The sequence below is a fragment of the Molossus molossus genome, unplaced genomic scaffold (assembly GCF_014108415.1).
Source record: "Molossus molossus isolate mMolMol1 unplaced genomic scaffold, mMolMol1.p scaffold_m16_p_2, whole genome shotgun sequence".
Lineage (NCBI taxonomy): Eukaryota > Metazoa > Chordata > Mammalia > Chiroptera > Molossidae > Molossus > Molossus molossus.
The window spans coordinates 65324096-65339079 of NW_023425355.1; the positions used below are offsets into that span (position 1 = coordinate 65324096).

Sequence of the window (14984 nt, forward strand, 5' to 3'; positions counted from 1 at the left end):
AGCTGCCTTCTCAACAGAAACACTACAGGGCAAAAGGGAATAGCATAAAGTAATCAAGGTAATGAAAAACAAGGATCTGAACACAAGACTATTCTATCCAGCAAGGCTATCTTTCAAAATAGAAGGTGAAATAAAGAGCTTCCCAGACCAAAAAAAAAAAAGGCTAAAGGAATATATTAGCACTACACCGGAACACCAAGAACTGTTGAAAGGACTGCTGTCATAAGCAGAAGAAATAGGAAGAGAAACATAACCATAATTTAAAATGGCAACGGATAAGCACATATCAATTATAACTTTAAATATAAATGGATTAAACACTTAGATCAAAAGAGAGAGTAGCTGAATGGATAAGAAAGTCATGACTCATATATACACTGTTTACAAGAGACCCACCTCACAACAAAAAATTCATAAAGGTTGAAAGTAAAGAGATGGAAAAAAAAATTTTCCAAGCAAACAGAAAGGAAAAAAGAGCTGGGGTAGCAATACTCATATCCCATAATACAGACTTCAAAATTAAGGCCATAACTAGAGACAAAGAAGGCCACTAAATAATATTGAAAGGATCTATCCAACTAGAGGGTATAACCTTGCTAAACACATATGCACCTATCATAGGAGCACCAAAATACATTTAATGACTTCTGGAGGCCCTCAAAGAAGAAATCAACAGCAATACAATTAGAGAAGGGGAATTCAACACCCTGCTGAAACCACTGGATGAATCTTCTAAACAAAAAACTTACCAAAGAAACAGAGACTCTAAAGGATGCACTAGATCAAATGGATTTAATAGATATCTTCAGAGAATTATACCCCAAAACTGCAGAATTCAGATTTTTCTCAAGTGCACATGGGACATTCTAAAAATAGAATACATGTTAGGACAAAAACTAAGTCTCTACAAGTTCAAGAAGATTGAAATTATATCAAGCATCTTCTCAGATCACAATGACATGCAACTAGACATCAATTACAAGAAAAACATACTAGAACATTCAAACATATGGAGACTAAATAGCATGTTATTAAACAATGGATGCGTTACAAAGGATATCAAGGAAGACATTAAAAACTTCCTGGAAACAAATGAAAATGAACACACAACAATACAAAATCTATGGCACGCAACAAATGTAGTCCTTGGGGAAAGTTCATAGCACCACAGCCTACCTCAAAAAAACAAGAAAAATTTCTAATTGACTTTCTAACCCTACAACTTAAAGAACTAGAAAATAAACAAAAAGAAAAACAAAGAGCAAGCAGAAGGAAAGAAATAGTAAAGGTCAAAGTAGAAATAATCGACACAGAAACAAAGAAAACTATTCAAAAGATCAATGAAACAAAGAGCGGGTTCCTTGAAAAGATAAACAAGATTGATGGACCCTTAGCCAGATTCACCAATAAACAAAAAAAAGAGGACCCAAATAACCAAAATCAGAAATGAAAGAGGAGAAGTAACAACTGACACCACAGAAATACAAATGATCATTAAAAAATACTATGAACAATTATATGCCAAAACATTGAATAATCTACACAAAATGGAAAAATGTCTAGAAATACATAGTCCCCCACAACTTAATAGGGAATAGATAGAAAACTTGGACAGACTAATATCAACTAAGAAAATTGAAGATGCAATCAAGAAACACCTAGCAAAAGCCCAGTCTGGAAAGATTCACAGGGGAATTTTACCAAACACTCATGAAAATCTAACACCCATTCTCCTCAAACTATTCAAAAAATACAACAAGAAGGAAGCCTTCCAAATTAATTTTATTAGGCCAACCAAATTCTAATTCCAAAACTAGATAAATACACTACAAAGTAAGAAAACTGCTGGCCAATATCCCTTATGAACAAGATGCCAAAATCCTTTGCAAAACATTAGCAAACTGGATCCTGCAATACATTAAAAAAATTATTCACCAGGACCAAGTGGGATTCATCCCTGGGATACAAAAATGGTACAATATTCGCAAATCAATAAATATGATACACTACATAAACAAAGTGAAAGATAAAAAACATTCTATCAAATGATTCCACTTCTAGGAATATATGCTAAGAAGCCTGAACCAGCAATCAAAAAGGTTATATGTACCCCTATGATCATAGCTGCACTATCTACAATTGCTAAGATCTGGAAACAGCCCAAGTGTCCATCATAGATGAATGGATAAAAAAGCAGTGGAATATCTCAGGAAGAATATATGTACCCCCATGTTCATAGCAGCACTATGTACAATAGCTAAGATTTGGAAACAGCCCAAGTGTCCATCAGTAGACGAATGGATAAAAAAGCAGTGGTACATATACACAATGGAGTACTATGCAGCTCTAAGAAATAAAGGTCTCTTATCCTTTGAGACGACATGGAGGGACCTGGAAAGTATTATCCTAAGGGAAATAAGCCAAGCAGAAAAAGACAAATACCTCACGATCTCACTTATATACGGAATATAATGGACATAACAGTGCGAGGAATATGGTACACCCAGAAACATGGAAGTAGGGCACAGAATGACATCCCTCAGAAGAGGGGGTGTGGGGGGTAGGAAGAGTTAAACCACAGAACTTATATGCATGTATGCATAACCAATGGACATGAACAACAAAGCCGGGGACAGGGCGTGGAGGATGGGGAGGGGGGTGCCAATGGGGTAAAAAAGGAAAAACATCTGTAACAAAAAAAAAATTAAAAATTAAGAAAAAAAGCAGTGGTAAATATGCACAATGGAACACTATGCAGCTGTAAGAAAGATCTAGTATCATCTGAGACGACATGGAGGACCCTGGAAAGTATTATGCTAAGCGAAATAAGTCAATCAGAGAAAGACAAAATCCACATGATCTCACTTATTTGTAGAATATAATGAACAAAAAAAGCTGATGAACAAAACAGACCCAGAGACATAGAAAGCAGTATGGTTCAGACTGAAAACCTCAGGGGGCAGGGAATGAGAAAAATCAAATAACTTATATGCATGTATGCATAACCAATGGATAAAAAGAACAAAACTTGGGGGAACAGGGTGGGATAGGGAGAAGGGTGTCTGGGGCAAAAAGGAGGAATATTGGTAACAAATATAAATCAATTAACAAAAAATATATATAATCATATCAATAGACACTGAAAAAGTATTCAACAAAATCCAGGACCCATTTCTGATAAAAACACTCAGCAATGCGAGAATAGACAAAACATATCTCGACATAATGAAGGCCATATGTGAAAGACCTACAGCCAACATCATACTCAATAGGCAAAAACTAAAAGCATTTCCCTTAAAAACAGGAACAAGACAGAGATTTTCAGGTTCACCACTCTTATTTAACATAGTCCTTGGAGTCTTAGCCACAGCAATTAGACAAGAAGGAAAAATAAAAGGCATCCAAAATGGAAAGGAGGAAATAAAATTGTCATTATTTGTACATGACATGATATTGTACATTGAAAACCCTAACGACTCCATCAAAAATCTACTAAAGTTAATAAATGAATTTGGCTAAATAGCAGGTTACAAAATTAACATCAATAAATTGACAACATTATTATACAGCAATGATGAAGTCACAGAAAGAGAAACTAAAAAAAAAAAACAATCCTATTTACCATTGCAGCAAAATATTAGGATACCTAGAAATAAACTCAACCAAGGAAATAAAGGACCAGTTCTCTGAAAACAACAGGACATTGAAAAAAGAAATAGAAGAAGATATAAAAAAGTGGAAGCACATACCTTCTTCATGGATTGGAAGAATTAACATCATTAAAATGTCCATATTACCCAAAGCAATCTACAGATTCAATGCATTCTCCATTAAAATACCAACAACATATTTCACAGAACTAGACCAAACACTTCAAAAGTTTATATAGAACCATAAAATACCCCGAGTAGTCACAGCAATCATGAAAAAGAACAAGGTAGGAGGGATCACAATGCCGAATATCATGTTATATTGCAAAGCCATTGTAATCAAAACAGCATGGTAGTGGCACAAGAACAGGCATATAAATACATGGAACAGGACAGAGAACCCGGAAATTGATCCAAGATATGCTCAATTTATATTTGACAAAGGTGGCAAGAGCATACGATGGAGTAGAGACAGCCTCTTTAATAAATTGTGTTGGGAAAATTGGACAGCTAAAGGGAAAAAAAAAATGAAACGAGACCGTCAACTTACGCCATACACAAGAATAAACTCAAAATGGATAAAACACTTAAATGTGACACATGAATCCATAGAAATCCTAGAAGAAAATGTAGGCAACAAAATTTCACGCATCATATGCAGCAGAATTTTCACTGATACAATGCCTAAGGCAAGAGAAACAAGGGAAAAAATATATGACTACATCAAACTAAACAGCTTCTGCACAGCAAAAGAAACAACCATCAAAATGGAAAGGGAACTCACTATATGGGAGAGCATAATTGCCAACAATACATCAGACAAGGGGTTAATTTCCAAAATATATAGAGGGCTCATACAACTCAACAAAAGGAACACAAAGAACACAATTAAAATATGGGCAGAGGCCCTGGTCTATTTGGCTCAGCCATTAGAGTGTTGGCCCTTGGACCAGAGAGACCTGGATTCGGTTTCCACTAAGGGCATGTACCTCAGTTGCAGTCTGACCCTGGCTGGGTTGGGATTGTGTAGGTGGCAACCAGTCAGTGTGTCTCTCTCACATCAATGTTTCTCTCTCTCTTCACCCCTCTCTCCCTCCCACTCTATCTGAAGATAAATGCAAAAAATGTCCTTAGGTGAGTAATAAAATAAATAAATAAAATAAAATAAAATATGGGCCGAGGACCTAAATAGACACTTCTCCAAAAAGGAATACAAATGGCCAAGAGACTTATGAAGAAATGTTCAATGTCACTAATCATCAAAAAGATGATAATTAAAATAATTATGAGTCATCACCTCACACCTGCCAGAATGGCTGACATCAACATATCATCAAACAGCAATTGCTGGCGGATGTGTGAAGAAAAGGGGACTCTAGTACACTGCTGGTAGAAATGCAGACTGGTGCAGCTACTATGGAAAACAATATGGTGTTTTCTCAAAAAATTAAAAATTGATCTGCCATTTGACCCAATGATCCCACTTACAGGAATATATCCTAAGAAACCTGAAACAGCAATCAGAAAGAATATATGTACCCCTATGTTCACAGAAGCACTATTTACAATTGCTAACATCTGGAAACAGCCCAAGTGTACATTAATAGATGAGTAGATAAAAAAAAGCAGTGGTATATATACAAAATGGAACATTATGCAGGGTTAATTAAGAGAGATCTCTTATTCTTTGAGACAATGTGGAGGGACCTGGAGAGTATTATGCTAAGCAAAATAAGCCAATCAGAGAAAGACAAATACCACATGATCTCACTTATTTGTGGAATATAATAAACAAAATAAGGTGATGAACAAAATATACCAAGAGACATAGAAAGGAATATGGTTCAGACTGACAAACCTCAGAGAGGGGAGGGGACGGGGGGAATGAATGAGATAAACCAAAGAACTTATATGCATGTATGTGTAACCAGTGGACATAGACAACAATGCTTTGGGTGGGGGTAGGATGGGGAGGAGGGTGTCTAGGGTGGAAAAATAAAAAAGAAATAGAAGACTGTTTTTAGGAAGTTACATTCCAGCTCAGTTTCAATAATTAGTCATGTTGGTAGATGCTGAACCTCAATATTTTGAGTAGCAGAATATTCTTCAGCTCCAGTATTAATATTTATATTAAATGTAAAGCACTCTTGCAAATGTCTCACTTTCTAAACTCATTCATGTATTTTGAAAATTTATTTGAATTGGAACTGTCATTTCTTATTTCTAATATATATATATATATATATGTTTTGTTCATTTGATTACTTTTTTTTCATATTTTACAATGATTTTTATCTGCCTTTAATGTTTTGATATGTAAATATACTAAAATACTTTAGGGCAAATTACCTGTTAAGAAAGGGTTTATAAGTGTCATGGATTGTGGAAAACTTAATTTACAGTAAAGTAACATTCATTATATATTAATAAAAAGAAAGAAATGAGCCCTGGCCGATTTGGCTCAGCAGTTGGAGCATCGGCCTGCAGACCAGAGAGACGGGATTTGGTTCCCCCTAGGGGCACAAACCCCCCCAAAAAAGAAAAAAATAGAAATGACTTTTCCATACAGTAATAATCTTTTTATGCTTTGAGAGTTTGAAAAAAATTAGAAAATACTTTTAGTGTATATTTTGTGATCTGAATCCATCCTCACAACATAGTAACCACTCATTTCTCTATATTTACATAGCAGGAATCTGTATATTGACACATGCAAAGGTAACATTAAAATTTAAGAGTTGCTATATTTTGGTCTCTTATAATACCTCAGTAGAATTCAACCATGCCCGGCTTGTGTGGCTCAGTGGATTGAACATCATCCTATGGACTGAGAGGCCCTGGTTCCATTCCAGGTCAGGGCACATGCCTGGGTTGTGGGCTCCATCCCCAGTAGGGGTTGTACAGGAGGCAGCCAATAGATGTTTCTCTCTCAAGTTGATGTTTCTATCTCTCTTTCCTTTACTCTGTAAAAAAAAAGAAAGAAAAACCCAGCCACATAATAAAATGCATTGTACAAACATTCAAAATATAATATTTGTATTTGTTTTCATGATCTCAGTTTGTAAATGTCTACCACTATTTTCACAATTTATATAAAAAGCATGATTTATCTGTTATTTTCAAGTTGGCATTTAGCTATTTGAATACTTACCCTCACATATGGTAAGCTATAGGAATGTATGAAGTTTCATAAAAAGTCAATATCACAGAAAGTACGGAAGAATCAGAACGGTATGAATGATACTGAAAAATTGGAGAAATATTAACTAAAGTTTCTGTGTGTTTTCAAAGCAGGCAAATATCATGGCTTTGCCAGTAATCTGTGCTTTACATTGCATAAATTGTTACTATTTTTCTTTCCATTGTGGAAGACACTAACTTGGCTTCATGAAACCAGGCATGCATGTCATCTCCCACCTCATTTTCTTTTGAGTGTAGGAGGGAAAATACAATACAAACTGTTCTGTTACACAATAATCTATTTTACAGTTGCATACAAGGAAATTATCCCAGAAATCCTGGCAAGATAGCATTCAGATGTTTTCATATCATTTCTATCTTTTATTCAATTATTCCCTTTACTGTCATTATCATGCATGCCAAGGTCATTCTATGTATATAGGAACACAGCAGAAATATTTAGTAATATAATCTTATAGACATGAGATCAACAGTCATTACTGTGAAAAAAATGGTATGCAGATAGATATGATGTCAGTGGGCACAGGCAGCATTTGACTGTACCAAAACATAGGACAAGTATTCAAGAAGTGATTTTCTATATAGGAAGTGAATGTTTCCAACTTGCTTTCTATTTTTTATGTTCTTTATTGACACCTTGATATGGGGTTACCAAGGATTTCTCTCCACAATTCTCAAATTTATATTTGCATTCTGATTTCCTATTGTTTTTAGTTTCCTTCTGGAGATCATGCAGGCACCTCAAACTCAGTAAACCCAAATTGAACTCCTAATCTTTCCCCCAAATCGGGTCCTCCTGTATTCCCTAGTTTAGTTCCAGGCATTAACATTAACCCATTTCCCTAAACCAGATGTCTTTGGCATTTTAAACCTCTCCCTCTGATCTTGTCCACATCCAATCAATTGAATGTTTTTGATTCCACCTCCAAATTATTTCTGGAGATCAATCCCCTCCTCTTTGTTCTCACAGCCATTCATTTAGTTTAGTCATTCTCCTGTACTTTTACAATGACCTACTAATGGCCTCTTTTAAAAACATTTTTTTCCTTTATTGATTTCAGAGAGAAAGGAAGTAAGAGGGAGAGAGAGAGAGAAACATCGATGAGAGAGAACATTTATTGGCCACCTCCTGCATGCCCCCCACTACGGACTGGGCCCACAACATGGGCATGTGTCTTGACCAGGAATTTAACCGGCGATCCCTTGGTCCACGCTCAACCACTGAACCAGCTGGACTGAATGGCCTCTGAATGTGTCCCTCTGCTTCTAGTCTCTTCCATATCCAATCTATCTTTTATGTATAAACCAGACTTTGTTTGGTTGATTTTTTTTTTCTTTTTTTGAAAATACAAATCTGGAGAAAATTCCTGACTTCCTTAAAACCATTCAGTACTCCTAGAAGCCTATGGCATTAAGTCCAAAGTCTTTAAAATGGCATACAAGGCTCACAGTCCTCTCCTTTCAAACTCTCTTCTCCTCCCAAACTCATTGCTGGGGTGCCTCATGTACTCTGTTTCTGCCTGTTAAACCAAACAACCAGCTAGTCCTCAAAGAAAGCTTGTCATTTCTCTAAGCTAGTGGTACATAACCAAGAGGACACATTATAATCACCTGGAAGTTTTATTTTAATAAAATAATAATGCTCTTTATCTATCTCAGATCTGCAAAATCATAATCTGTACAAATAGAGCATAGTCTCTGTAGTTTAATCAGGTCATCAGGTGATGAGCAATACATATGCCTGGTTTAGGCATTTGTTCATGATGTTCCTTCTGTCTGGATGCTCTCTCTTCTCCTCTCCCTCTCCCCAATTCTCTACTTGGCTACCTCCTATAAGGCTTTAGCTCAAACATCACCTCCTTTGTGAAGCCTTCCAGGATCTATACAGGTTAAATGAACATCTCTGTTGAGACTGTTGCTGTAGCATTTTTTCATATACTGCTACCATAATCATGTATCATTTTTAATGCTCCCTATTTTTTGTGGTATTCTCCCATGAGAAAGCAAACTCCTGTGTTTCTTTGTATTTCTAGCCCTTAGCACAGTTCCTGCCACTGTGCTCAAGAAATATGTGAGAAAGAAAAGAAGGGAGGAGAAAAAGAAGGAAAAAGGGAAATGTGGTGTGGCCTAGGCTGGCTCTGGGGTCCAAGTGAAAATATGAAAAGACATGCTATCATCTATTTCTCAGCAAAAATCCCTTGTTATAGTTTACAGTTGGATCCTGTGGACAGATGTGGGGGGCGGAGTTCATGGTATAACATATTAAATTTTAACTAATCTTAATATATCTATTTGGCAAAGGAAAAAATGAGTACGGTGGGAGACGTGCTTGTTTACAATGTTGAGTTTCTGCCCCAGAAGCTTCTGATAGTCCCTGATAACAGTCCTGTAAAGAGGTGGTTGTTATTACCCTGCTCTGGTCACGTTCTTTTGAGTATAGCAGTAATAATACTATGAGAGCTTTTATTGCCGAGGGACAAAACCTCAGCAAGCAAGTTGAAGCATGGTAATTTTACACAACTGCCTTTCTTAGAGGTCCTGGCAACAACTTCCTTTTCCTCAGTGTGAGCTTATGGTGTAGTCACTTCCTATTTGGTCTCAACTGCCAGTATTTTTTCCTACTTTTAACTGCCACCTTTGACTAGACTGTTTTCTTGAGAAGCCTACAAATTAAAGAACAACTGGTCAATTCAAGACATTTAAGAAAGTTAATTTAGAGAGGAAAATATCACCCAAAATTGTTTGTTTAGCATCATTTCATGGTAACACATGAAAGGTTCTCCTGTGACTAAAAACTGCATACTGAAGAGCACAAAGTTACCTGACTTCATTACAAAGAGCCCAGTCACCCAAAGAATCTGTCCTAAGAAACTCCCCAGTCTCTTCGTGTCCCTCTATGACAACACAAAACTATCATTATAAGATGACTGGTGCAGTTAACAGTGGTTTTGTCACCACTGAAACAACTGTGAGTACATGCAGGCTTCTTCTGAGGGCTTTCACCTTGGGCCTAAGACATTTAAAGATCAACAGTGAGAGTTTAGGCAGGCAGAAAAACTGAAACCAGGAAGATTCTCTTAATATTCCATCTTTTGACTCTTACCTCTACATCTGAATAAAATTGAACCATATTTTCCTCTCTCAGTTTTATAACCAATTGGTAAAGGCAAGAATTTAGGAGCTCAATTCTTTTGGTCACTAAATGCAAATATTTCAAAGGGAGTAAGCATATATGTAAAGAAATGTTATAAGCAGGAAACCACCTAAGCAGCATCTGCTTCCCCCCCGCCCCACCTCCTCTGTTGCTCTATTACCCTCAGTTGCATCAGGAAGTAAAGCTAGCAAGAAAATTCAGCTGTGCTGACACTTAGATACTAGTTTTTGTTATAAAATGATACTATGATTGAATACTGTGAAAGCCCCAAAAGGTGCAATTTTACTTAGGAGAAGCAATTACATACGTTTAATACTCCTTCACCAAGAATCAATGCAATAGGTTTTCCCTGGGGATGCTTTGCTGAAACAACAGCAAGGATACAACATCTGCAAGAACTATTATATCATGGTTTCCAATTTGATACCCACAGAGAGTAAAGAGGAGACTTGAGTATCACATATGCCTTTATAGAAAACAAAAGATAAAAGAAATCTTGAATGTTGTCTTTCCAAATGTTAGTACAGAATCCAGTAACTTTAATCAAAATATTCCTTCCACTGAATAATGAGCTTCTAGAATTACCTAGATATGTTCCTTCAGTTTTAAATAGACAAGTAATTGAAAGAAATTCAGATAACTATCAATTTGCCCTTAAACTTCATACATTTATATAATTTATACATTCAATGTAGTTATTAAGCTCAAAATATAAAGTCCAAAATGTGAAAATTCACCTTTAAAATTTGTAAAGTAGAATAAGAAGTCAAAATGTGAAGTATCACATTTGAACGTTCCTAGCTAATGCCTGGTACATTAGAACATGTTCCACGATTAAACATTTTTTAAACAAACGATTACATTTTCTTCGTTATTTTCTGTTCAATATTATTTTTCATTATGTAGTATTTAGTCTTGGGGACAGATGATCTATAATTCAGTACAAAAGTAATATAAAAATGCTGCTTTGTATCAAGTACCCCCTTGATGTGGCCCAATATCTTGTGGGATTTTCTTAGGAAGGGGGACAGCCACCACATGAAATGAAATCCTCAGGAAACAGTGATCCCTAAGTCTATTTCGTGGTTAGTAATCCCTAATGCAAATAATGTGGAGCACGAAATTTCAAACCTTGTCACCACTGACATTTTGGGATGGGTAATCCTTTGTTGTGAGGGCTGTCCTGTGCATTGGAGGATGGTTAGCAGCATCCCTGGCCTTTACCCACTATCAGTGGCACCCTGTCCTAGGTGCTAAGGATACAGTGATAAACAAAAAAGACACAAACCTTGCCCACTGAGAGCTGGCATCCTACCTGAATAATTCTTGTGTAAGAGAAGATGGATCTCTGGACTCAAGGATCTAATAACCTTGTTGGGCAGACTAAACAAATGAAATGCATAAGATAAGAATAAAACTACAATGTGAGTGCTGCTTCCACTGACATGTAATAGGATAAGTTTGAAGAAGGACTTGGAGCAAAAAGGAAGGCTCAATGGAAATGAGATTTAAGATGAACCTTACATGATGGAACTTGATTCAGACCCTTTATACTCAAAGTGTGGTCTAAGGAGCAGCAGTATTGGCAGCACGTGTGAAATTGTTAGCAACACAGAATCTTGGGCCCACTCCAGAGTTGCTAAATCAAAATCTGCACTTTAAAGAGAATCCCAGGGAATTTCTATGCACATTAAAGTTTAGATGGCACAGCAGGTTTCTTGTTGGGCTGGCATTGTTAAGTGTGAGCTGGGCTAGTGGGAAATAGAGACTCGATTAAGGCCTATCATCATGGTAGAAGTAGTGACAGCCTGGACTTGGGAACTAAGAGTAAGGAAGATGATATCCTTTATCATCTGAATGGATAAGAAAATATGGTGTATATACATGAAATGGAATATTATTCAGCCATAAAAAGGATGGAAATCCTGCCACTTGCAACAATATGGATGGATCTTGAAGACATTATGCTAAGTAAAATAAGTCAGACCAAGAGATGCTAAAAAAAAAAGAAGAAGAAATGCTAATACTGTATGACCTCACTTATATGTGGAATCTAAAAAGTACCAAACTTACAAAAACAAAGAATAGACTGGTGGTTGCCAGGGACAAGAGATGAGGGAAATGGGTGAAGGTGGTCAAAGGGTACAAACTTCCAGTTATAAGATGAATAAGTTCTAGAGATCTAATTTACAGCATGGTAACTATAATTAAAAATAAGCTGATGATCAAAATAGATCCAGAGACATGGAAGTACGGAACAGACTAACAAACCTCAGAGGGAAGGGGGCTGGGGGGGGGGAGGGGAAATAAACCAAAGAACATATATGCATAACCAGTGGACACAGACAAGAGTGTGGGAAGGCAGGAGGGGAGTGGGAGTGCGGAGGAGGGGGTCTATGGGAGAAAAAAAGGGGGGAATCTGTAATGCTTTCAACAATAAAGATAAAAAATAAAAAATAAAAAACAACAGCACTGTTTTGTATGTTTGAAAATTGCTAACAGATCTTAAAAGTTAGAGGTACCTGGGTTAAAACCCAGTTTTACCACTTCTTAATTGTGTGAAATTTTGCATCCAATTATTTAACCTCTGTGAGCCTTTTATTATCCATAAAATGGGGGGGGGGGTGCAATATGATCTCAGAGGGCCATTGTAAAGTTTCAGTAGCATAACACATATATAGTATTTAGCAGTCTCCGGTACAAAGACAATGGCATCCATCAATAATAATGATTTTTATAACAATAATAGGCTATCTTTTGAGAAAGATTCAAAAGGAAATAAATAAATATTAACTGAGTGTCTACTAGAGACCCAGCATTATGTTGTGTACAGTCCTATGACAACCTGCAAGGTAGGGGATTTCATCCTCATTTTAAACCATTACTTGAATATTACATTTTTTAAATGTAAATAACCCCTTGTAGATTCCCAGACATCCCTTCATAATGAGATACCTGTAATTACTATTATCTTTGTAACTGTTATTATTAGGACACTCTCAAAGGAGCTTTACTCCCTCCTGGAGTGGAACCTAACATGGAGTGGAGGCTGGGAGTTGCCAAAACCACTGCTGTGTATGCTCACTTCAATAATATGTACTGCTACTGATCCCATCTCATTTCCTATACCCCTATTATTCTCATTAAATTTTCTGCGGATGAATCATCTGTTTGTCAACTTACCTCTCCTATATTTGCAGAACTTGTAATGAAGAGAAGCCCCAGTCTGGCAGTCCCTCACCAAATTATAGCACAAGAGGTAGGGGTAGCCTCAGATTTAAGTCACCTGAAACATGTCTGGGGGCAGGGAATCCAGAAAGCAGGAGAGTGGCAATAGATCAGCCCTAAGGCGCGGAGGGCCCCAAGCTGAGGATATCAGACTGCAGGAATAGGCAGGGATCCACTAACTTGATGGCTCTCTGTGACTCTATCCTTGATCAGATCAGGGTGCCAAGAAGGATTTCCAACACTCCCCAAGTTTCAACTCAAGAGGTTTCCTGAGACTGCGTATGCCCCAGCCTTGTACGCCTGCCTGCAACGTGGCCGCATCTGGGACGTCCTCATACTGGAAGAGTTACCCAAATTCTTTCATTTTCCCTACAGGTCGAGCTGTGTTCCAGGTGCCCCAGTTCCTGAGCTCTCCTCTCCGCGTGCCTGGAGAGTCCCAGTCTTCTCAGGATCCAGCAAACCCAGGCAAACTCCTTCACTTAGCTCCCCTGACACCGCCTGGCTGTGGGGCGGGGGCAGGGCCAAGGGCGGAACCGCCCCCAACCGCCTCCCCCGCCAGCCGAGCGGGTTGCTGGGGCGCCTCCACCTCCTCTTCCTAAAGCAGCGAGGCTCAGAAGCGGCATCACTGGAGCCCAGGTCCCAGCCACCGCCACACACAGCGCCCTGCATTAGGGAGTAGGAGCAGCAGCAGAGGCGGCGGCAACAGAGGCCGGGGGCGCCCTAAAGGTAGACTGAGTCCCAGGGAGTCCCGCAGCGAAATGCCCACTTCCCGGCCCCTGGCTACGCGCCACTAGCCCGGTAACCCCACTTTTGTGTGTTTTTCCAGGACCGGGTCAAAAAGTCTGGGAGGGCCGCCGAGCCATACCCCGGAGGAGGAGCCAGTCCCAGCCCAAGGCGCCACCACCACAGAAACATTGTGGAGCAGCAGTCGTTTTCATGGCCCACTCACCGGTGGCTGTCCAAGTTCCCGGGATGCAGGTGAGGAAGCCTAGGCCAGCCCTGTGGCCCATGTGACTGCCCGGGAGGCCAGAGCACGCTCTGCTTTGGGCACCGCTGTTGAGAGGTGGCCCCAGGGCTATCCTGAAGTAAGGGCCAGGCGCTCTGGCCAGGTGACCTGGGAATTGGACTGTATGTGTTTCCTGGTGTTCAGGCTCGGTGGTGCACTGCACTGGGAAGGTGGGGAAGGCACATCGAGGTCGGGATTGGGGGGATGGTTATAAAAATGGGCCAGAGCAAGACACCTGCACCTACTGAGCGTGGTATCTTTGGGCACTGGACATAACTTGGGAGAGATGGAGTTGTCTCCGAATTTATGGGGTAAAATGCAAGTTGTGCCCCCCCAAACACACACACACACACACACACACACACACACACACAAAGTTGGGGTAGAGCAAGACCAAGGGCTGTCGTTGGCGGTGACATTGAATTAGGCTCTTCCTGTGTGCATCGAGTGAAGAGCAAGGTGACTTCGTTTCCCTTTTTATTGCTGCTTAAGGGTGAAGTTGTATCTCGCTCCCCCACCTGGCCCAACCCATAGTGCTGCATGAGAAATGCAGGGTCCCATATCTGAGTCACCTAGAAGATGACTCTATAGCCCCCTCCCTTGCCTTTTCCACATGTAGTTAAAGGAAACTTTTTGTACTGGACAAGGGACTGTTGCATCAGACATAACTTCTCACTGGAGATCTACCCAGCCTCTTCCCACCTCATTATATTTTCATTTTATTAAAGAAGAAATAGCCATGTCC

The 14984-nt window shown here is 38.8% G+C and overlaps 1 protein-coding gene across 3 annotated transcripts in view; it reads left to right on the forward strand.

The window, feature by feature from the left end:
- The first annotated feature begins 13842 nt into the window (after positions 1-13842).
- STK26 (serine/threonine kinase 26) overlaps positions 13843-14984 on the forward strand; it is a 97286-nt gene continuing 96144 nt past the window's right edge. For all 3 annotated transcript variants that reach the window (XM_036271217.1, XM_036271218.1, XM_036271219.1), the window contains exons 1-2: positions 13843-13959; positions 14060-14211. In XM_036271217.1, the coding sequence (XP_036127110.1) occupies positions 14170-14211 (42 nt within the window). In that variant the 5' untranslated portion in view covers positions 13843-13959; positions 14060-14169. The remainder of the gene's footprint in view (positions 13960-14059; positions 14212-14984) is intronic.